At 46.5% G+C, this 24,952-nt stretch overlaps 1 protein-coding gene across 2 annotated transcripts in view; it reads left to right on the top strand.

The window, feature by feature from the left end:
- MEGF11 (multiple EGF like domains 11) overlaps positions 1-24,952 on the top strand; it is a 610,695-nt gene that overhangs the window by 378,123 nt on the left and 207,620 nt on the right. For both annotated transcript variants that reach the window (XM_030189787.1, XM_030189786.1), the window contains exon 10: positions 21,603-21,777. In XM_030189787.1, coding sequence (XP_030045647.1) covers positions 21,603-21,777 — 175 coding nt within the window. The remainder of the gene's footprint in view (positions 1-21,602; positions 21,778-24,952) is intronic.

The raw sequence follows: 24,952 nt of genomic DNA, 5'->3' as shown, positions 1-24,952 counted from the left end.
TTAGCCCCTAGTGGTTCAGTATGGTGATAGGGTCACTTTTGTGGATCCTAGCTCAATATTGACCCACATTGGTGGAGTGTGCTTGTCCCTCCTCTCGTTCTCCCACCCGGACAATCACTGACCCCCCCCACCCCCCTCACACCTCCTGTTACAGTCTTGCACCCCAGTTCATCCCACACCACCCCAACACAATGGGAGATGCCCTCTTTCTCCAGGTAGAACAGGCCCTCTGAATCTCTCTTAGCCCCTAGTGGTTCAGTATGGTGATAGGGACACTTTTGTGGATCCTAGCTCAATATTGACCCACATTGGTGGAGTGTGCTTGTCCCTCCTCTCGTTCTCCCACCCGGACAATCACTGACCCCCCCCCCCCCCCTCATACCTCCTGTTACAGTCTTGCACCCCAGTTCATCCCACACCACCCCAACACAATGGGAGATGCCCTCTTTCTCCAGGTAGAACAGGCCCTCTGAATCTCTCTTAGCCCCTAGTGGTTCAGTATGGTGATAGGGACACTTTTGTGGATCCTAGCTCAATATTGACCCACATTGGTGGAGTGTGCTTGTCCCTCCTCTCGTTCTCCCACCCGGACAATCACTGACCCCCCCACCCCCCTCATACCTCCTGTTACAGTCTTGCACCCCAGTTCATCCCACACCACCCCAACACAATGGGAGATGCCCTCTTTCTCCAGGTAGAACAGGCCCTCTGCATCTCTCTTAGCCCCTAGTGGTTCAGTATGGTGATAGGGACACTTTTGTGGATCCTAGCTCAATATTGACCCACATTGGTGGAGTGTGCTTGTCCCTCTTCTCGTTCTCCCACCCGGACAATCACTGACCCCCCCACCCCCCCTCATACCTCCTGTTACAGTCTTGCACCCCAGTTCATCCCACACCACCCCAACACAATGGGAGATGCCCTCTTTCTCCAGGTAGAACAGGCCCTCTGAATCTCTCTTAGCCCCTAGTGGTTCAGTATGGTGATAGGGACACTTTTGTGGATCCTAGCTCAATATTGACCCACATTGGTGGAGTGTGCTTGTCCCTCTTCTCGTTCTCCCACCCGGACAATCACTGACCCCCCCACCCCCCTCATACCTCCTGTTACAGTCTTGCACCCCAGTTCATCCCACACCACCCCAACACAATGGGAGATGCCCTCTTTCTCCAGGTAGAACAGGCCCTCTGAATCTCTCTTAGCCCCTAGTGGTTCAGTATGGTGATAGGGACACTTTTGTGGATCCTAGCTCAATATTGACCCACATTGGTGGAGTGTGCTTGTCCCTCCTCTCGTTCTCCCACCCGGACAATCACTGACCCCCCCACCCCCCTCATACCTCCTGTTACAGTCTTGCACCCCAGTTCATCCCACACCACCCCAACACAATGGGAGATGCCCTCTTTCTCCAGGTAGAAGAGGCCCTCTGAATCTCTCTTAGCCCCTAGTGGTTCAGTATGGTGATAGGGACACTTTTGTGGATCCTAGCTCAATATTGACCCACATTGGTGGAGTGTGCTTGTCCCTCCTCTCGTTCTCCCACCCGGACAATCACTGACCCCCCCACCCCCCTCATACCTCCTGTTACAGTCTTGCACCCCAGTTCATCCCACACCACCCCAACACAATGGGAGATGCCCTCTTTCTCCAGGTAGAACAGGCCCTCTGAATCTCTCTTAGCCCCTAGTGGTTCAGTATGGTGATAGGGACACTTTTGTGGATCCTAGCTCAATATTGACCCACATTGGTGGAGTGTGCTTGTCCCTCCTCTCGTTCTCCCACCCGGACAATCACTGACCCCCCCACCCCCCTCATACCTCCTGTTACAGTCTTGCACCCCAGTTCATCCCACACCACCCCAACACAATGGGAGATGCCCTCTTTCTCCAGGTAGAACAGGCCCTCTGAATCTCTCTTAGCCCCTAGTGGTTCAGTATGGTGATAGGGACACTTTTGTGGATCCTAGCTCAATATTGACCCACATTGGTGGAGTGTGCTTGTCCCTCCTCTCGTTCTCCCACCCGGACAATCACTGACCCCCCCACCCCCCTCATACCTCCTGTTACAGTCTTGCACCCCAGTTCATCCCACACCACCCCAACACAATGGGAGATGCCCTCTTTCTCCAGGTAGAAGAGGCCCTCTGAATCTCTCTTAGCCCCTAGTGGTTCAGTATGGTGATAGGGACACTTTTGTGGATCCTAGCTCAATATTGACCCACATTGGTGGAGTGTGCTTGTCCCTCCTCTCGTTCTCCCACCCGGACAATCACTGACCCCCCCACCCCCCTCATACCTCCTGTTACAGTCTTGCACCCCAGTTCATCCCACACCACCCCAACACAATGGGAGATGCCCTCTTTCTCCAGGTAGAACAGGCCCTCTGAATCTCTCTTAGCCCCTAGTGGTTCAGTATGGTGATAGGGACACTTTTGTGGATCCTAGCTCAATATTGACCCACATTGGTGGAGTGTGCTTGTCCCTCCTCTCGTTCTCCCACCCGGACAATCACTGACCCCCCCACCCCCCTCATACCTCCTGTTACAGTCTTGCACCCCAGTTCATCCCACACCACCCCAACACAATGGGAGATGCCCTCTTTCTCCAGGTAGAACAGGCCCTCTGAATCTCTCTTAGCCCCTAGTGGTTCAGTATGGTGATAGGGACACTTTTGTGGATCCTAGCTCAATATTGACCCACATTGGTGGAGTGTGCTTGTCCCTCCTCTCGTTCTCCCACCCGGACAATCACTGACCCCCCCCCCCCCCCTCATACCTCCTGTTACAGTCTTGCACCCCAGTTCATCCCACACCACCCCAACACAATGGGAGATGCCCTCTTTCTCCAGGTAGAACAGGCCCTCTGAATCTCTCTTAGCCCCTAGTGGTTCAGTATGGTGATAGGGACACTTTTGTGGATCCTAGCTCAATATTGACCCACATTGGTGGAGTGTGCTTGTCCCTCCTCTCGTTCTCCCACCCGGACAATCACTGACCCCCCCACCCCCCTCATACCTCCTGTTACAGTCTTGCACCCCAGTTCATCCCACACCACCCCAACACAATGGGAGATGCCCTCTTTCTCCAGGTAGAACAGGCCCTCTGAATCTCTCTTAGCCCCTAGTGGTTCAGTATGGTGATAGGGACACTTTTGTGGATCCTAGCTCAATATTGACCCACATTGGTGGAGTGTGCTTGTCCCTCCTCTCGTTCTCCCACCCGGACAATCACTGACCCCCCCACCCCCCTCATACCTCCTGTTACAGTCTTGCACCCCAGTTCATCCCACACCACCCCAACACAATGGGAGATGCCCTCTTTCTCCAGGTAGAACAGGCCCTCTGAATCTCTCTTAGCCCCTAGTGGTTCAGTATGGTGATAGGGACACTTTTGTGGATCCTAGCTCAATATTGACCCACATTGGTGGAGTGTGCTTGTCCCTCCTCTCGTTCTCCCACCCGGACAATCACTGACCCCCCCACCCCCCTCATACCTCCTGTTACAGTCTTGCACCCCAGTTCATCCCACACCACCCCAACACAATGGGAGATGCCCTCTTTCTCCAGGTAGAACAGGCCCTCTGAATCTCTCTTAGCCCCTAGTGGTTCAGTATGGTGATAGGGACACTTTTGTGGATCCTAGCTCAATATTGACCCACATTGGTGGAGTGTGCTTGTCCCTCCTCTCGTTCTCCCACCCGGACAATCCCTGACCCCCCCCCCCCCCTCATACCTCCTGTTACAGTCTTGCACCCCAGTTCATCCCACACCACCCCAACACAATGGGAGATGCCCTCTTTCTCCAGGTAGAACAGGCCCTCTGAATCTCTCTTAGCCCCTAGTGGTTCAGTATGGTGATAGGGACACTTTTGTGGATCCTAGCTCAATATTGACCCACATTGGTGGAGTGTGCTTGTCCCTCCTCTCGTTCTCCCACCCGGACAATCACTGACCCCCCCCCCCCCCTCATACCTCCTGTTACAGTCTTGCACCCCAGTTCATCCCACACCACCCCAACACAATGGGAGATGCCCTCTTTCTCCAGGTAGAACAGGCCCTCTGAATCTCTCTTAGCCCCTAGTGGTTCAGTATGGTGATAGGGGCAGGAACAAATCTCTCTTGCTTTTGCTTTTAATGGCTCAGTTGTAAAAAAGGCCACTATGACCTCTAGTGGTAGCCTTGCAGTAATAGCAATATCGCAAGACTACCACTAGAGGTTACAGTGAGCCTTTTGGACCCACTAGGGGCAGGAGCAAGTGGGGTTTGCTTCTGCCCCCATCGCACCACTGGACCACCAGGGACTAAGGTAGGCCTGGGGGGGCCTCTTCTAAAAGGGGGGAAAGGAGTTTGAGATTGTGTCAAGGGATGGGAGGGGCGATTGAGGAGACACTGCAGACAGATCCCAGAAGTTATGCGGGTGTCAGCAAATGTTCCGTGCTGGCACCTGGCTCTGCCCCATGAACCGTCTCTCACCTGCTAAATATTGGTGACTGGGCAGAACAAGTGATGTATAAATTGGAGAAAGAAAATAAATAATAAACACTGGGTGTTCCAGATTGGATGAGATTTGATTCAGTTAGAGGTGAGAAAGGATGGAGAGACTGGACAAGGGCAGAAGGATGGAGAGGTGAGTGGGGAGAGAGAAAGAGGTGGCAATAAAGAAGGAGGGATGAGAATGGGTAAAGGAGGAGGAAAGAAGGAGTGAGAATAAGGAAGGATGAAGGGGTAAGGAAAGGAAGAGTGGGTAATAGAGAAGGAAGAGATGAGAAGGGAGAATGAAAGGAGTGAGGTGAGTATGAAAAAAAGGAAGAGGTATGGAGCCCTTTTACAAAGGCACACTGACAAAATGGCCTGCGGTATTGTAGATGCATGTTTTGGGCACGTGCAGAATCATTTTTCAGCGCACCTGCAAAAAATGCCTTTTTAAAATTTTTGCTAAAAATGGACATGCGGCAAAATGAAAATTGACGCGCGTTCATTTTGGGTCTGAGACCTTACCACCAGCTATTGACCTAGCGGTAAAGTCTCGTGCAGTAATGACCTACGCGTGTCAAATGCCACTTAATGCATGTCTGATACTCGCGTCTGAAAATAAAAATTATTTTTCAGACGTGCGTATTGGACACACGCCAAAAATAAAATTACCGCAAGAGCCATGTGGTAGCTGGGCGGTAACTCCATTTTGGCGCGCGTTGGGTGCGCGAAGATGCTTATGTGGCTTAGTAAAAGGGCCCCTAAGAAAGGAGTGTAGGGAAGGGGGGAAGAAGGATATGGGAGGAAAGGGGTTATTATGAGAGAGTGGGGATGAGATGGCGCTAGCAAAGGGCAAAAGAGCAAAACTGTGGAGAAGGCTAAAACAAAGAATACTACTACTACTTATTTCTAAAGCGCTACTAGACGTACGCAGCGCTGTACACTTGAACATGAAGAGACAGTCCCTGCTCAACAGAGCTTACAATCTAAATAGGACAGACAAACAGGACAAATAAGAGATAAGGACAAAGAGTAACAAGATTCCGGAATCCCAAAGAGTAGCAACATTCCGTTCAGAATCCCAAAGAGTAGCAACATTCCGGAATCCCAAAGACTACTACTACTACTTATCATTTCTATAGCGCTACTAGATGTACGCAGCACTGTACACTTGAACATGAAGAGACAGTCCCTGCTCAACAGAGCTTACAATCTAAATAGGACAGACAAACAGGACAAATAAGAGATAAGGACAAAGAGTAACAAGATTCCGGAATCCCAAAGAGTAGCAACATTCCAGAATCCCAAAGGCTATTACTACTACTTATCATTTCTATAGCACTACTAGACGTACGCAGCACTGTACACTTGAACATGAAGAGACAGTTCCTGCTCGACAGAGCTTACAATCTAATTAGGACAGACAAACAGGACAAACAAGAGATAAGGGAATATTAAAGTGAGGATGATAAAATAAGGGTTCTGAACAAGTGAATAAGGGTTAGGAGTTAAAAGCAGCATCAAAAAGATGGGCTTTTAGCTTAGATTTGAAGACGGTCAGAGATGGAGCTTGACGTACCGACTCAGGAAGTCTATTCCAGGCATATGGTGCAGCAAGATAAAAGGAACAGAGTCTGGAGTTAGCAGTGGAGGAGAAGGGTACAGATAAGAGAGATTTACCCAGTGAATGGAGTTCCCGGGGAGGAATGTAGGGAGAGATGAGAGTGGAGAGGTACTGAGGACTGGAAGCAGGCGCAGTTAAGAGAATTAGAGATATTTTTCAGAACGGTAGATACTGTCAGGGCAATATTTATACCAGGGCTGTGGAGTTGGTACACCAAGACTTCAACTCCGATGCCTACCAATATTAGGCTTTACATTTTTTTTTCTTCTGGATCTAAAGTAGTGGTAAATGTAACTTTAGATCCAGGGCAAAGATATAAGTATAAAATGATAAATTTACCATATATTATAATGTTATTTACTTATTTATATACTGCCAGATGATCAAAAGATATCAGGGAAGTTTACAAAAAAGAAATATGGGGCTGTCTAAGCCCCCAACAGTGAACATCGTACAGAACGATGAAGTCTAGGTATTTAAGCAAGGAGAGCGGTGTAGCACAACAATTATTACCAAACGTAGGTAGGCTCCTGAACACAAAAGGGATAGGGAAGGAGAAGGGCAAAGTGGGTCAGAAAGAGAAAGAGTAAATAGCAGATCGGAAAAGCCATGTTTTCAATGCAGACTTAAATTTTGCACGGGAGGAGATTGAACATAAATCTTGGGGAATGACATTCCTTAAGGAGGAAGCACAATAGCAAAAAGCAGCCCCCCCCCCCCCCCCCCTGTGAAGCAACCACATGAAGATGTGCGATGGATCGGAGGCACTTCCAGACAGTGAGACCTGGCGGATCTCAAACAACGGGAAGGCTGTAGGTTTTTATTTTGAAGCTGGAGTTGGTACATTTTTACCGACTCCAGCCAAAATTGCTTCTGACTCCAACTCCACTACAGCCCTGATTTATACTCTGTGATCAGTGTTTATTTTCAATGCCAGCTGCAGCATTTAAACTTATATCTAGATTAGAGAGCTGCACGGGAACGGGGTTCGAGGGAATCCCGCGGAACCCGCGGGATTCCCGCAGGGACGGAAGCAGTTCTGCGGGGTTCCCGTGGAAGTGTAAGCTGCACTGCATCAGCCTCTCATCTACCGAGTACCTTGAGTGCTGTCTCCTCCTCCTCCTCTTCCTCCTTGCTTTAACAGCACAAATGTGGAAAGTCTTCCGTTAAGGAGGTGGTAGAGACAGAAATGATGATGGAATTCAAAAAGGCTTGGGATGAACACAGAGAATCTCTAATTAGAAAATGGAAGTTATAAACATCCTAACCTTAAATGGCTGTATGTGTATGGATATGTCAATTGACACTTAGATGGCGACTCTGGCTATGATTAACTAGGGCCGATACCGGGCAGACTTGTATGGTCTGTGTCTAATATATGGAAGTCTGGTTTAGGATGGGCTAGAAAGGGCTTAAACAGCAACTTCAGTGGCTTGAACATAAGGACAGTTCTGGACAGAGTTTTACGATCTGTGTCCCACAAATGAGAAGATGAATAGACTGGAGTGGGCTTCAACGACAACTCCAGCAGTTGGAACATAAGGATAGGGCCAGATAGACTTCTATGGTCTATGTTCCAGAAACACAAAAGAAAGACCATAATCAAGTATATAATATCACACTCGTTGATTTAATCATGAATTGATAATGAGTGAGACTATTGGGCAGACTGGATGGACCGTTCAGGTCTTTATTTGCTGTCACTTACTATGTTACAATTAATCCTCTTTGCTCCTGAGCTGATGCGCAGACCTCAGGTCTGATACCTGACCTACTGCTGCGTGCATGTGGTGAACTTTCAGCACACAGTGCCAGAAATCAGAGACAAATCTTACATGTGCACACCAGAGTGTTCTAAGTTCCAACGTCCATTCCTTCCTTGCCTACAGTGATGTGGCTCAAATCCAGAGAGAGACTGAGGGAGCTGACCAGAATTTTCTTTTATGTACCATTAAATTCTTGCGGGGATGGGTGGGGATGGATTAAATTCTTGCGGGGACGGGATGGGTTAAAGTTTTGCGGGGACGGGTGGGGATGGGTGAGATTCTAGCAGGGACAGGCGAGGATGGATAAGATTTTTGTCCCCATGCAACTCTCTAATCTAGATATTCAGCACCAGTCAGTGTCTGAATATTCGCACTGACTATCTGGGAATTTCGCAGACCACCACTAAGTGTTCAGCTCTGTTATCTGGATAAGCATCATATTATTATTTGTAGCATTTCTATCCCACATTTTCCCATCAATTTGCAGGCTCAGTGTGGCTTACATTATGCCGTAATGACGATCGCCATTTCCGGGTAGAGAATTGCAAATGGTATTGCATTAAGGCGCATACATGGTAAAGTATAATACAATATGCATTGAGGTTCCTGAGTGATAGAGTAAATTATAACATAAGTTAGATAATCAACTATAAAAAGTTCATTTCCGACATGAGAAATAAAGTGGTAGTGCGTATTGCGTAACTTTCATTAGTAGCAACGAGGTTATCAGTCAAGTGTAGAGAGTTCGGTTTTGTCTAGTTCACGTAAAGTCTAGTTGTCTAGTATTTAGGATGGATCGTTATGGTATGCCTTCTTGAATAGGTCAGTTTTCAGTAGTTTTCGGAAGATTGTTAGGTCGTGCATTGTTTTTATGGCCTTCGGTAGTGCGTTCCATAGTTGCGTGCATATGTAGGAGAAGCTTTGTGACCTGGCTTGGCCACTGTTTGGAAAACAGGATACTGGGCTAGATGGACCATAGGTCTGACCCAGTATGGCTACTCTTATGTTCTAAGAGGAAAAAAAAACAATTCTGACACATCACCTTGGAGAAAGGTTTTATTTCAAAGAAACATTATAAAGGGGGTAGATTTTCAGTTACAATTTGCCTTTGCATATGTAAACTTCCCACGGGGTGTTCAGAATATATTTTATTTTTGTTATATTTGTACCCTGCACTTTTTCACTCATGGTAGGCTCAATGCGGCTTACATGGGGCAATGGAGGGTTAAGTGACTTGCCCAGAGTCACAAGGAGCTGCCTGTGCCTGAAGTGGGAATCCAACTCAGTTCCTCAGTTCCCCAGGACCAAAGTCCACCACCCTAACCACTAGCCACTCCTCCACTGTTGCTACTATTGGAGATTCTACATGGAATGTTTATTTATTTATTTATTTAATTGCATTTGTATCCCACATTTTCCCACCTATTTGCGGGCTCAGTGTGGCTTACAATACATTGTAAATGATGGGAATACAGTTTCTTACATTACATTACAATTCGATTATGGGTTACATTGTGAGCAAATTAAGGATGACAAGATCAGATCAGTCGCCTTAGGGGCGTGGAAACTAAAGGATGTGGTGTGGGGGAGTTGCTACGCTGATCAAATAATAACAAGTGAACGATGGGGTGGACAGTTTTTATCTGTGGGTAGATATTGAGTGGGAGAGTACGGGGACGTGGAGTACGTGGGGTAATATCTTGAGGCATTGTTATGATATCTATGGGATTTATATGTTTTGCTCCTTGCGGTATGTTTTGTCAAAGAGATGGGTCTTCAATCATTTGCGGAAGTCTGTCAACTCGTAGACCGCTCTCAGGCCGCGTGGTAGTGCGTTCCAGAGTTGCGTGCTCTTGTAGGAGAAGGTTGAAGCGTGTAGTCCTTTATACTTTATGCCTTTGCACTTAGGGAAGTGGAGGTTGAGGAAAGTTCTGGATGATTTTTTGGCGTTTCTGGGTGGCAGGTCTACCAAGTCGGACATGTATGCTGGGGCTTCACCGTGAATGATTTTATGCACTAATGTGCATATTTTAAAGGTGACACGTTCCTTAAGTGGGAGCCAGTGTAGTTTCTCGCGTAATGGTGCTGCGCTTTCGTATTTTGGTTTTCCAAAGATGAGTCTGGCCGCTGTATTCTGGGCTGTCTGAAGTTTTCTCATTATTTGTTCTTTGCAGCCTGCGTATAATGAGTTGCAGTAATCCAGATGGCTTAATACGAGTGATTGTACCAAGGTGCGGAAGACAAATCTTGGAAAGAATGGTTTTATTCTTTTCAGCTTCCACATGGAGAAGAACATCTTTTTTACTGTGTTGTTCGCGTGAGTTTCCAGTGTAAGGTGGCGGTCGATTGTTACTCCGAGGATTTTTAAATTTTCTGAAATTGGCAAGTTTAGTTTAGGTGTGTTGATAGTAGTAAATTTTGTTGTATTGTATTGGGAGGTTAGTATGAGGCATTGAGTTTTTTCTGCGTTCAATTTCAGTCGGAATGCATCTGCCCAGGTGTTGTATTCAGGTACTTATTTGTACCTGGGGCAATGGAGGGTTAAGTGACTTGCCCAGAGTCACAAGTAGCTGGACGTCAGACTCACAGAAACAGAAGCCTGTGCAGCCTTCTACATGGAATGTTGCTAGTGGAATAGCAACATTCCATGTAGAATCTCCAATAGTAGCAACATTCCATTTAGAATCTCCAATAGTATCTATTTTATTTTTGTTACATTTGTACCCCGCGCTTTCCCACTCATGGCAGGCTCAATGCGGCTTACATGGGGCAATGGAGGGTTAAGTGACTTGCCCAGAGTCACAAGGAGCTGCCTGTGCCTGAAGTGGGAATCGAACTCAGTTCCTCAGGACCAAAGTCCACCACCCTAACCACTAGGCCACTCCTCCACTGTTGCTACTATTTGAGATTCTACATGGAATGTTGCTATTCCACTAGCAACATTCCATGTAGAAGTCGGCCCTTGCAGATCACCAATGTGGCCGTGCAGGCTTCTGCTTCTGTGAGTCTGACGTCCTGCACATACGTGCAGGACGTCAGACTCACAGAAACAGAAGCCTGCGCAGCCTTCTACATGGAATGTTGCTAGTGGAATAGCAACATTCCATGTAGAATCTCCAATAGTATCTATTTTATTTTTGTTACATTTGTACCCTGCGCTTTCCCACTCATGGCAGGCTCAATGCGGCTTACATGGGACAATGGAGGGTTAAGTGACTTGCCCAGAGTCACAAGGAGCTGCCTGTGCCTGAAGTGGGAATCAAACTCAGTTCCCCAGGACCAAAGTCCACCACCCTAACCACTAGGCCACTGGATGTCCAGGAGCTTTCAGTACATATCCCTGTATTTTCCAAGCCACATCCAGAAATCCGCTCTATGTCTCTGTGTAGCTTGATCAGGTCTATCTGTGAAACCCCGGGACAGGAATGGAAGGACACCCTCCCGCTGATTCTGCCTCTCACAGTAACCAAGCCAAACATTCATTGCAAAAGTTCTCCATCTGACGCAAGAAAATTAAACTGTACGAAAGCAACGTGGGAGTAGCAAACACTGACTAAGTGTATCATTTCTAATCAAATTGTCACAGAATGAATTTGACCTGTCAACATCCTGTTACTTTTGAACGATTTAATTTAGCAACATATGGGAGCACTTGAAAAAAAAAAGCATATACTCACGTTCAAAGCATAAAATCCCACTATAAAAATGATAATTAAAGACAAAGGCCATGTAAATTTGCATGGGAATTTGTTTAGAAATATGCTGTGTGGTCACTTGTATCTGCTTTTCTTGTGCAGATAAAGCTTTGCCATTAAAATATAGGCTAAGATTTGAAAATATTTCTATTTATTTATTTATTGCATTTGTATCCCACATTTTCCCACCTATTTGCGGGTTCAGTGTGGCTTACAATACATTGTGAATGATGGAAATACAATTTGTTACAACTCGGTTATGGATTACATTGTGAGGAGTTATGCGAGGACAAAGTCAAAGTATCGTTAAGGGAATAGAACAATGGAAAAGAACAATGGAACAATGGAAAGAAACAACGGGAAACTGATAGGGCAACAAAACAACAGTAGGAGAACATTCGGTATAACGTTTTTCTGTGAGTTAAGGTATAAATGTGGTAAAATTACGGGGGATGAGAATTCAGAAGAGAATGTATTGATGCATTACCAACAGTGTGTGTGGACTTCATGTGTTTTGATCCTTTCAATAAATTTTGTCAAAGAGATGAGTCTTCAATAGTTTGCGGAAGTTGGTTAGTTCGTAGATCGTTTTCAGGTTGCATGGTAGTGTATTCCAGAATTGCGTGCTCATATAAGAAAAGGTTGATGCGTGCAGCTCTTTGTATTTTATGCCTTTGCAATTAGGGAAGTGGAGGTTGAGGAAAGTTCGGGATGATCTTTTAGCGTTTCTGGGTGGTAGGTCTATTAAGTCAGACATCTAGGCTGGGGCTTCACCGTGAATGATTTTGTGAACTAATGTGCATACTTTAAAGGTGATACGTTCCTTGAGTGGGAGCCAGTGTAGCTTCTCTCGTAAGGGTTTTGCACTTTCGTATTTTGGTTTTCCGAAGATGAGTCTGGCTGCTGTATTCTGGGCTGTTTGAAGTTTCCTCAGTATATGCTCTTTGCAACCTGCGTATAGTGAGTTGCAGTAATCCAGATGGCTGAGTACGAGTGATTGCACTAGGCTGCGAAAGACGGATCTTGGGAAGAATGGTCTTATTCTTTTCAGTTTCCACATGCAGTAGAACATCTTTTTGGTTGTGTTGTTTGCATGAGTTTCGAGTGTTAGGTGGCGGTCGATAGTGACTCCAAGGATTTTTAGTGTTTCTGAGATTGGAAGGTTTAGTTTAGGTGTGTTTATAGCGGTGAATTCATTCGTGTTGTACTGGGAAGTGAGTATCAGGCATTGAGTTTTTTCTGCGTTTAGTTTTAGTCGGAATGCATCTGCCCAGGTATTCATGATGTGTAGACTTTGGTTGATTTCATTGAAGATTTCTTTACTGTCTTGTTTGAAAGGGATGTATATCGTTACATCATTGGCGTATATATACGGGTTGAGGTTATGGTTTGATAGAAGTTTTGCCAAGGGAATCATCATTAGGTTGAAAATAGTTGGTGAGAGGGGTGATCCTTGCGGTACTCCACATTCAAGTGTCCATGCTGCAGACGTAGTTGAATTTGATGTGACTTGATATGAGCGCAGGGTTAGGAACCCCTTGAACCAGTTTAGGACATTTCCTCCGATGCCAAAATATTCAAGTATGTGTAATAGGATTCCGTGGTCAACCATATCAAAGGCACTTGACATGTCAAATTGTATTTGGTAAACCACTTTTCCCTGTAGCTATCATGATGGTTTACATGATAATTGTTGTACGTGGTTTTCCTTGCCCCCCAAGTAGCACAAGGATCTCAATCAGCAGCACAGAATAAAACAAAGAAAAGTTAAGGCAGTTGGTTAAAATGAGCAACTAACTCTGAAATACACTGCTGAGCCTAAAATGGTTTAATCAAATAAACACTGTAGAAAAAAAATAAACAACAATTTAGATACATTCAATCTATTCTACAATGAAATAATTAACCTAAAACATTATGATCCAACAATGAACAGTTAATGTTTCTTTAATCTGATCCCATAACTCACCCAAAAGCTCAAGGCGAGTTACAGTAGACTAAAATAAACAATTTACATAATTACAGTCATATAAAAATTGCACATAATAAAGCATAGAAAGAAATAAAACAGATCTTACAATTCTTCATTTGAAATAGTTTTGGAAAAAAACAGGCCTTTAAATATTTTTAAAAAGAAGAAAAACAACACAGAAGTTTCCAATTGAAAGGAATGTCATTCTGTAATCTGGGACCTATATCACCAAAAATACAGTTACAAGTAGAAACTAATTTTGCAATTGAAGCAGATTTTGTTGTGAAGAACGAGTGATCTTGACTGTTCTCTTTTTAGTAAGATGATCCCTCCTGATATAACGAACAGAACACGAAACAAGCAAATTTAAATTCCATTGGTAGCCAAGCAGCACTAAGGATGTGCTAGCATTGTAACGCGTGCAAAACGCTAAAGACGTTCAAAGTGGTTTACATATATTCAGGTACTTATTTTGTACCAGGGTCAATGGAGGGTTAAGTGACTTGCCCAGAGTCACAAGGAGCTGCAGTAGGAATTGAACCCAGTTCCCCAGGATCAAAGTCCACTGCACTAACCACTAGGCTACTCCTCCACTTCTAGTAAAGATATTAATGCTGCCCAAATCACACCCTCTTGAAATCTCTATGTAGTGTGGAACTCCACGTGTAAAGAGAGGATATCTGAAATCAGTTTTTATGTGTGTATTTGCCAATATTTACAAATAAAAATCGTGAATAAGGCTTCTGAAATAACCCCCTACGTGTTGCTAAACTTATGCCCAGATGGACTAATGAAAAATATAGCGGCCTTTTTACTAAGCCGTGTAGGCACCTACGAGTACCCAATGCGCGTCAATTTGCAGTTACCGCCCGGCTACCGCGTGGCCCATGCGGTAATTTCATTTTTGACGCGCGTCTGCTATGCACGCCTGAAAATAATGTTTATGTTCTGTAGTGCGGCGAAAATTGGGTGGCAACTCTGACTTGACGCGCATAGGCGATTACCGCATGGTTAACGCAAGAGACCTTACCACTAAGTCAGTGGCTGGCGGTAAGGTCTCATAGTAACATAGTAACATAGTAGATGACGGCAGAAAAAGACCTGCATGGTCCATCTAGTCTGCCCAAGATAAACTCATATCTTGAATTTGTACCTGTCTTTTTCAGGGCACAGACCATATAAGTCTGCCCAGCAGTATTTCCCGCCTCCCAACCACCAGTCCCGCCTCCCATCACCAGCTCTGTTACAGACCGTATAAGTCTGCCCTCCCCTATCCTCGCCTCCCAACCACCACCCCCTCTTCCCCCCACCTGCTCCGCCACCCAATTTCAGCTAAGCTTCTGAGGATCCATTCCTGCTGCACAGGATTCCTTTATGCATATCCCACGCATGTTTGAATTCCGTTACTGTTTTCATTTCCACCACCTCCCGCGGGAGGGCATTCCAAGCATCCACCACCCTCTCCGTGAAAAAATACTTCCTGACATCTTTTTTGAGTCTGCCCCCAAAATGGACGCATGGCAATTTTATTTTGCCGCACGTCCATTTTCGGCAAAAATTTAAAAAAGGCATTTTTTTTACAGGCGCGCTGAAAAATGCATCTGTGCGCGCCCAAAGCATGCGCCTACACTATGGCAGGCCATGTTTCAGCGCACCTCAGTAAAAGGGCCCCATAGTATCTTTCCTGTCCCAGCATAAACCTGCCTCCAAGAATATCAGCTCTGAGTGTGACTTAAAGTATGTGGGTGTTTGAGAATAACAGGTAAACTTTTAATTGCATTTTCAGACTGCCGATTAACATGGGTGAAACAACTTTACCTGTCTAAATCATTTTCAGAATTGATCTCCCTGTGTTTAGTGTTACTGTCAGTATTGGGTAATCATTAGTGGATGCATAGGAAAACAATCAAGGCTTCATTTTTCTATTAGTCCAAAGAATGAACAAGTTGTAATGCAAATGGCTGTAATTCCATGAAGCCTGAGAGAGGAATTACGGCTGAAACTGTGGCAACTGAACAGAGGTATTGATGTAATTAATCTATGTAGAGCTATATTTTATTGATAACAGGGTATGAGGAATTAATTCTTCCTCCTAATCCCCCACCATGCAAAAATAATTAATGCTCAGGAATCTTTTTAGAAAGTGTGATCCTTGAAATTTCCTTTCTCCACTCGAAAGTCTGGATCCATCACGGTTTTTTTTCCTAACACCAGTGCTTTTTTTTCTAGCAAAAAAGGTGCCCATATTCAAATGCCAGGCCACCCTTCGGGGGCGGGGAGATCACTGAGGGTCCATGGGTCAATTTTAGCAGACAACGGAAAAGGTGCCGGTACTCAGTACCCCCAAGTACCCCCTCAAAAAGAGTCCTGCCTAAGACGCAGAATGGGAAGAGGTCTTTGCTAACTGTCCCCTAAATATTAGAATGAACAGACTGCAGGAACATGTTAATGTTCATTGTTTACTGTTGAAAGCTTGGACTGGCTACTACATCTAATATAATAATTTGCTCTTGCAACATTCCAATGTGTCTCATTGGATTCGTAACAATCTCCTGATGTCACTGGCCCGCACTAGAAGCCAATGAAGAGAAGACAGAGACTTGATCTCGAGGAGCCGCTTCAACTCTTGAACGCCAGTGAGAGCTGAACAGCAGCGGCAAAAAGGAACAGCGGGAGCTGCTTCAGCCCTTGAACGCCAGTGACAGCTGAACGGCAGCAGCCAACAACAGGAAAGGAAAGCATCGAACAAGACTGAGAGGCAAAGACAGCTGTCATTTGCATGCTGGCAGGCCCCCATTCCCACCTACTGCAAACCTGCCAGCAAGGGCAGTTGAGGACGTTCAAAATTTGGATGTTTTTGCAATGGGCAGTTAAGGACGTCCAAAATCGGATGTTTTTATGAGAAAGACGTCTTTCTCATAGAAACAACCGATTTTGGACGTCCTTAACTGCCCATTGCAGAAGCGTCCAAAATTTGGACGTCCTCCCCGTCAAATAACGTCCAAAATTTGGACGTCCTCAACTGCCCCGTCGCTATACCTCCGACACCCCCTTGAAATTTGGCCGTCCCTGCAACTGATGGGAAAAGGGGGAATTGATGCGGAAGGGAGTGCCCACACACTGTCTCACACACACACTCATTATATACCCTGATTTTTGGTAGTGGTTCTGTTAACAACATAATTGCAGTGGCGTTCCTAGGGGGGGGGGCGGTGTTTGCGGTCCGCCCCGGGTGCACGCCGCTGGGGCGGGGGGTGCCGCGTGCGCCTGTCCGTCGTTTGTTCCATGCTCCCTCTGCCCCGGAACAGTTCGGGCGGGGGGGTTCTTTCACAGGGGGTGGCCTTTCGCCGGGGGGGGGGTGCAGCATCCAGGTGGGGCACTACACCCGAGGGGGGCGGGGCGCATCGGCGACCCGCCCCGGGTGTCAGCCCCCCTAGGAACGCCACTGCATAATTGCAATTACATCATCATTATCCTAGCGCCCGTTACATCTAATATAATAATTTGCTCCTTTTTTGCGGGCCTTTTTTTACTAGTCTATCATAAACTAACAGAGACTTCGGAGAAAGATTAAGAGACGTTACTAAAGCTGCAGTAAAATATGGCATTTTATCAGACCTCAGTTTACCATGGAAGTCAGTAAGCTGCAATAATGCAGTACCACATGTTAGCTCATAGGCGGTCGGTGGCCCAACTGTTTGGGGAGGCTAAAGGGGGTGGGGTTGGGGGGCGAGGTTGGGGGGGGCAGAGCTTAAACCCATAATTGTCACCCAGCATCAAGCACCCCTTCCTCCCACTCACCTAGCACCAGGCAGGCAGGCAGGCACCCCTCCCTCCCACCCACCCAGCATCAGGCCTTTCTCCTTCCCTCCCTCCCACCGAGCACCAGGTCCAGGGAAGGCAGCGACACAGCAAGTCAGCACCAGTGAAACGCGTGCTGGCTCGGCGCGCCTTCAGCTTCCCTTCGTTCTGTCTCTCAAGTGCTGGTCCCGCCCTTGAGGGGTCACAACTGGGCTGGGGAGGCTTAGCCTCCCTAAGCCTCTTATACGGGGCGCCTATGTGTTAGCTATCCTGATCTATTCTTCTCCCAGGGAGCATCGGACCAACTAGCATTCAGCTGATGCTCTTGAGGACCTGCTCTTAAAGGGGCGGCACAGGGGTTTGGGGGCTTCATTCTCCCCCACAGCAGACCCCCCCCCCCCAAAGACATATTTCAAGAATTCATCCCACAGACAGGTCAAGGAGAGATAGGGAGGAACAAATATCAATGTGAAACCATCCCCCCATCTCAAAAGACAGACACGGCTCCCAGACCCGGAGAAATCGTTTCTTTTTCGCTTTGGAGATCCCTGAGCACCTCGGGCCTCCTGCTGAGCCAGAAGATAAAGCATTCTTCCAATTCCAGTAGGTTGCAGCTTCCTGGGAAGTCCAGTATTGCATAATGCATTCCTGCGCCACAAGACTCCTCTTCCTGAGTAAAAGTATGGTGTCCTTCACCAGACCCCGAAAGGTGCCTGGCTTCTCCAGTAGTAAGTGGTCCAGCGACCCAACCCCTGTCAAACCCAATGTAATAGTTAAATAATGAATGCAATGAAGCTACAATGTAGTAAATTTCAAATGAATCGGAGAAAATGTTTCTTCACTCGATGTGTAATTAAACTCTGCAATTCGTTGCCAGAGAATGTGGTAAAGGCGGTTAGCTTAGCGGAGTTTTAAAAAGCTTTGGACGGCTTCCTAAAGGAAAAGTCCATAGACCGTTATTAAATGGACTTGGGGAAAATCCACTATTTCTGGGATAAGCAGTATAAAATGTTTCGTACATTTTTGGGATCTTGCTGGGTATTTGTGACCTGGATTGGCCACTGTTGGAAACAGGATGCTGGGCTTGATGGACCTTTGGTCTGTCCCAGTGTGGCAACAGTTATGTACTTATGTACTTGGGATTCTGAATGGAATCTTGCTACTCTTTGGTGTTCTACTTGGAATGTTGCTACTATTGGGTACTTGTGACCTGGATTGGCCACTGTTGGAAACAGGATGCTGGGCTCGATGGACCTTTGGTCTTTCCCAGTATGGCAATACTTATGTAATCAACACTGTCTAAAACCTCTGTATCTTTGAATATTGCTACAAATTGTGTGCAAACGTGTTATCTTCCCTAGTGCATTTCGGCCAAAGGGGTATCAGTATACCACCCGCCCTAAACAGCTGTATTTGTGTACAATATGCTCTAAGCAATACTCTATAGTAACGTTCCCTCAGCCAAGCACTAGTTTAAGAGAGGGTATACCTCTAATATTGGCCAGCAAGATCTACACCTAAGTCCCTTGCTCATCATAGCCGAACTACCTTGAGATCTTTGGGTTTCTCTAATTTAATTAAAGCTTTGTGGGCCCTGGAAATAGAAACTACCCTATGAAAAATAGCATTGAAAAACTCTCTCACCCTCACACCCATGCATAGTCTAAGCTGAGCCTCGACTAGGATCGCTATGTAATGTTTAATCTAGCTACAGGCAAACCTAAGCCCCCACCTTACACCTAGTTATAAATGATCTAGAGATGGGAGTAACTAGTGAGGTAATTAAATTTGCTGATGACACAAAGAGGGGAATAATCGAACGTCGCCAGATCTATTTTGGCGGCAGCGCAACAGCTGGCCGGAACCGTATTTTCAAAAAAGATGGCCGGCCATCTTTTTTTTCGATAATACGGTGTGGGTTTGAGATCGCCACTTTTGTTTTTCCGCGATAATGGAAAAAACTGCCGGCGATCTCAAACCCGGCGAAATCCCAGGCATTTGGCCATGGGAGGAGCCAGCATTTGTAGTGCAATGGTCCCCCTCACATACCAGGACACCAACCGGGCACCCTAGGGGGCACTTCAAACATCTTTTATAAACAACCAAATTAGCTTCCAGGTGCATAGCACCCTTCCCTTGTGTGCTGAGTCCCCCAAAACCCACTGCCCACAAGTGTGCACCATTACCCTAGCCCTAAGGGCTGAAGGGGGGCACCTATATGTGGGTACAGTGGGTTTTGGGGGGTTTGGAAGGGCTCAACATTACCCACCACAAGTGGAACAGGTAGGGGGGGGATGGGCCTGGCTCTCCCTTTCTGCAGTCCACTGCAACCAACAACAACTGTTCCAGGGACCTGCATACTGCTGTCTGGGTGCTGGGTATGACATTTGAGGCTGGCATACAGCCTGGCAAAAAAGGTTTGTATTTTAATAATTTTAGTGTGGGAGGGGGTTGGCGACCACTGGGGGAGTAAGGGGAGGGCATCCCCCATTCCCTCCGGTGGTCATCTGGTCAGTTGGGGCACCTTTTTGAGGCTTGGTCGTGAAAATAAAAGGACCAAGTAAACCCGGCGAAATACTGCTTATCGCCTGGTTTTATTTTTCCATTATCCGTGAAAGCCGGCCATCTGGTAGCCATGCCCAAGCCTGCCCATGTCCCACCTTCGTTTCGCCGCCAACATGCCCCTTTGAACTTTTGCCGGCGAGGCGAAGGGAAAGCGGTGAAGCTATCACAAATGTAGCTTTCGATTATACGCTTTTCGCCGCTTTTGCGAAATTGCCGGCCATATCCCGATTTGTGTCGGGAAATAGCCAGCGATTACTTTCGATTATAAGCTGGAAAGTTATTCAAAGTCGTTAAATCGCAAGAGGATTGTGAAAAATTACAAGAGGACCTTATGAGACTGGGAGTCTAAATGGCAGATGACGTTTAATGTGAGCAACTGCAAAGTGATGCATGTGGTAAAGAGGAACCCGAATTATAGCTACGTCATGCAAGGTTCCACGTTAGGAGTCACGGACCAAGAAAGGGATCTAGGTGTCGTTGTTGATGATACGTTGAAACCTACTGCTCAGTGTGCTGCTGCGGCTAAGAAAGCAAATAGAATGTTAGGTATTATTAGGAAAAGAATGGAAAACAAAACTGAGAATGTTATAATGCCTTTGTATTGCTCCATGGTGTGACCGTACCTCAAATATTGTGTTCAATTCTGGTCGCCATATCTCAAAAAGATATAGTGGAATTAGAAAAGGTACAGAGAAGGGTGGCCAAAATAATAAAGGGGATGGGACGTCTTCCCTATGAGGATAGGCTAACTTGGCTAGGGCTTTATATAATTAATTAGCCATCTAGGGACAGAGAAAGTACCTTCTTATAATGTGAGACTGTTCTACTTTGAACTTGATGGTTAAGCGGATTATAAATGCCAGAATTAAATTAAGTTAAATGTAGCATGTACAGGCAACAGAATCTCTTCTTAATCAGGCTGGTGACACTGAATATAATCGGGACAATGCAACTATCTTTCTGCCACATTTTCTTACTCTCTAACTTCATTTTTGGATACTCAGCATTAGGAAGCGAGGAGTGAAACCTGGGATCAAATAGCGCCTGTGGGTACAGCAGATAAAAGCAGGGAGCAATATGGATTTTCCTTGTGGTTGTTTTCTGTTGTCTTATGTTAGTTGTGAAATAGCAAGCCTAGAATACCTTCAGCGTACAATACCTGCATGAACGAGCAGGCTGATACTCCCTGTAACATAGTAACATAGTAGATGACGGCAGAAAAAGACCTTTACGGTCCATCCAGTCTGCCCAACAAGATAAACTCTTATGTGCTACTTTTTATAAGTCTGCCCAGCACTAGCCCCGCCTCCCAACCACCAGCCCCGCCTCCCACCACTGGCTCTGGCATAGACCATATAAGTCTGCCCAGCACTATCCCCACCTCCCAACCACCAGCCCCGCCTCCCACCAGTTGGCTCTGGCACAGACCGTATAAGTCTGCCCAGCACTAGCCCCGCCTCCCCCCACCGGCTCTGCCACCCAATCTCGGCTAAGCTCCTGAGGATCTATTCTATGTGTCTACTGCAGAAAAGCTGCATGTTTCTTTGGCTCATATAGCCTTCATGTCTGTTTCTGTGTTTGCAGCTTCATCTAATGAGTCGGTGTGCATGACACGGATTAGTCTTGGTGTTTTCTTGCTGGATCTGGTGACTGTCATAATCTGTCCCGAGTGAGCATCACAAGCTGCTGTCTCTTTTTCTCTTGCTTAGCTGCCATCCGCTCTCGGGGGAATGCACCTGTAAGGCGGGCTGGGCTGGACTCTACTGTGCTGAGACCTGCTCTCCAGGATATTATGGAGTTGGCTGCCTGCAGTTCTGCTCCTGCCAGAATGGTGCAGACTGCGATAGTGTGACTGGGACCTGCTTCTGTGCCCCAGGATATATGGTGAGAAAACACAGTGCATGGCATTAAATGTAGCAGAGACTGACATTTACTTAAGTCCACAGTTCACTGGTACAGGGGTGTGTAATCTTTCACGTCTAGATCTGGAGACAGGGCTGGCCCGACGGTTATGCACAACACGGCGATCACCTAGGCCTGCAGCTTCTGGGGGCAACGAAAAACAGCAGCTGTCAAAGCAAAACAGTAGGTCCCGACAGCCGCACAAACCAGGGGCGTAGCCAGACCGGCGGGAGAGGGGTCCAGAGCCTGAGGTGAGGGGGCACATTTTAGCCCCCCCCCCGGCGCCGCCAACCCCCCTGCCATTGCCGACCGCCACCACCACCACCACCAACAACTTTGCCCCCCCTTCCCTCCCGTCGCCAACCCGCCATCGCCTACCTTTGCTGGCGGGGGACCGCAACCCCCGCCAGCCGAGGTCCTCTTTTTCCGGCACAAGGCTTCGTTCTGTTTCTGAGTCTGACGTCCTACACGTTACATTACGTGCAAGACGTCAGACTCAGAAACAGAACGAAGCCTTGCGCCGGAAGAAGAGGACCTCGGCTGGCGGGGGTTGGGGGTCCCCCGCCAGCAAAGGTAAGTGACGGCGATGGCGGGTTGGCGGCGGGAGGGGGGGGGTCGAGAGGGTTGTCGGCAGGGGGGTCCAGGGCCAAATCTACAGGGGCCCAGGCCCCCCGTGGCCCCCCGTAGCTACACCACTGGCACAAACTGTAACCTGCATTTTTATAGGATGTTTGTGTGATAAGCATGACTTCTGAGTTTAATTATCAAAATCTTGGGAAGGGAGTGGTTGCAAGGTAGGGACTTGAAAGTAAATGGGGGAGGGGTAAGGTTGAAGGTTCGCCTAGGGCACCCACCGCCCTTGCACTGCCTGTGTCTGGAGAATTCACAGAACTGGTTCAAGGATACACCCAAAGATACAGGGCCTGTCACATCAAGGACTGGATGAGTCACAGGATCAGAACCTGTTACCTGTAGGACTGGAAGACTCAGGAGATGTACTCATGGATACAGAGCCTACCATGTCTAGGACTGGAAGGGGCAGGGGACGGACACGGGGATACAGAGCCTTTCATCTCCAGGAATGGGGAGCTCAAGGATGGACACGGGGATACAGAGCCTGTCACCTCTAGGAATGGGGCACTTAGGGGATGGGCACAGGGATACAGAAGGATTGTGCCTTAATAGAACATACATGATTATTTGGTATTTTAGTCATTTTTCTGCATTGTCAGAATTAGGAATCACTAGGTGCCCTTGGCCTGGATTGGCCGCTGTCGTGGACAAGATGCTGGGCTCGATGGACCCTTGGTCTTTTCCCAGTATGGCATGTACTTATGTACCATCTACTCCATTGAGCTGCCATTTGCATTCATTAAAGGTCAGAATTCCTAAAGGGATTCCTTGTATTAATTTATAATGTTAAAATCTAAAAAGAAACCCACCCACTAAAAACCATTTTCTTAAGAAATGTATTGTGTCATTGGGTTTATGATTCCTGGAAACATCATTCAGTTTCTTAAGATTAGATTTCAGGCAGATTCAGCGCAGTGAGTGGCAGTGTTTAAGTGGCGATATGAGCGCTGGACCAGGTGATCTCCAGCTATCACTTAGCCAGAGGCAAATGTGGGGGCAAAAGTATGAGGGAGCCAGGAATGAGGGTACAACCTTTAAATACCTCTTTCATGGTTAAATTGAATGAGGGTCATATTCAAAACATTTTAAAATTCTGTCGTCGTCCCCCCCCCCCCCCCCCCCCCCCCGGCACAAATCATTTTCTGGCCCAGTGTTAAATGGTGGAATATGGGAGGATTCAGGGGCCTGTTAAAAATATTAATCAGATACTGTCGACAAGACATTCAGTGTGATGCAAGTAAAGTTGATCAAAGTCAAATCTGGTTATAAAGTTAACCACAAAAAGATATCCGGGTACAATTTTAACTGGAATATTCAATGCCTCTAACTTAATCGGTTACATTTTTGAATAACTGGCTAATTGTAACCAGATACACCATGGCTGAAAGGAGTGACGATGAAATCAGTCTTAAAGTCCCCTGGCTGCCGGTGCAAATCCAGTTCGTGTCCAGAGGGACTTAGAAAGTGACCCATGTGAATCGAGCACCTGTCATGTTTTCAGGAATCTGGCAGTTCTGCTGCACATCTGATCACTAGCAGGCCACTTGTACAAAGAACACGCTGATTACGTACATACACGCTCAAACGCCAAAATTCCACCTAAGCACCGTTCCCAAAATAAGCATGCAAATGCCAAAATCCAGCCTAAGCACCGTTCTCTAAATACGCACGTGAATGCTAAAATTCCACCTAAGCACTGTTCTCTAAATCTACGTGTAAACGCCAAAATTCCCAATAAGCACTGTTCTCTAAGTCTACGTGTAAATGCCAAAATTCCCACTAAGCACTGTTCTCTAAATCTACGTGTAAGCGCCAAAATTCCACCTAAGCACCGTTCCCAAAATAAACATGCAAATGCACTAAATGAAAAATTAGATATAATAGGCATCTCTGAGACCTGGTGGAAGGAGGATAACCAGTGGGACACTGTCATACCGGGGTACAAATTATATCGTAGTGATAGGGTGAATCGGATTGGTGGAGGGGTAGCATTGTATATTAACGAGAGCCTTGAATCAAATAGATTGAAAATTCTGCAGGAAACAAAACACTCCTTGGAATCACTGTGGATTGAAATTCCATGTGCAAAGGGGAAAAGGATAGTGATAGGAGTGTACTACCGTCCGCCTGGCCAGGACGAACAGACGGATGCGGAAATGTTAAAGGAAATCAGGGACGCAAACAAACTGGGCAACACAATAATAATGGGGGATTTCAATTACCCGCATGTAGACTGGGTTAATGTAACATCTGTACACGCAAGGGACATAAGATTTCTTGATGAAATCAAGGACAGCTTCATGGAACAGCTAGTTCAGGAGCCGACAAGAGAAGGAAAAATACTAGACTTAGGCCTTAGTGGTGCTCATGATCTAGTGCAGGGGGTAACGATACGAGGGCCGCTTGATAACAGTGATCATAATATGATCGGTTTTGATATTGGCATTGAAGGAAGTGAAACTAGGAAATCAAGTACGCTAGCGTTTAACTATAGAAAAGGTGATTACGACAAAATGAGAAAAAT

Source organism: Microcaecilia unicolor, chromosome 1 (assembly GCF_901765095.1).
Source record: "Microcaecilia unicolor chromosome 1, aMicUni1.1, whole genome shotgun sequence".
Classification (NCBI taxonomy): domain Eukaryota; kingdom Metazoa; phylum Chordata; class Amphibia; order Gymnophiona; family Siphonopidae; genus Microcaecilia; species Microcaecilia unicolor.
Note: the sequence above shows the minus strand (reverse complement) of the source record. Positions and strands in the feature narration are given on the sequence as shown.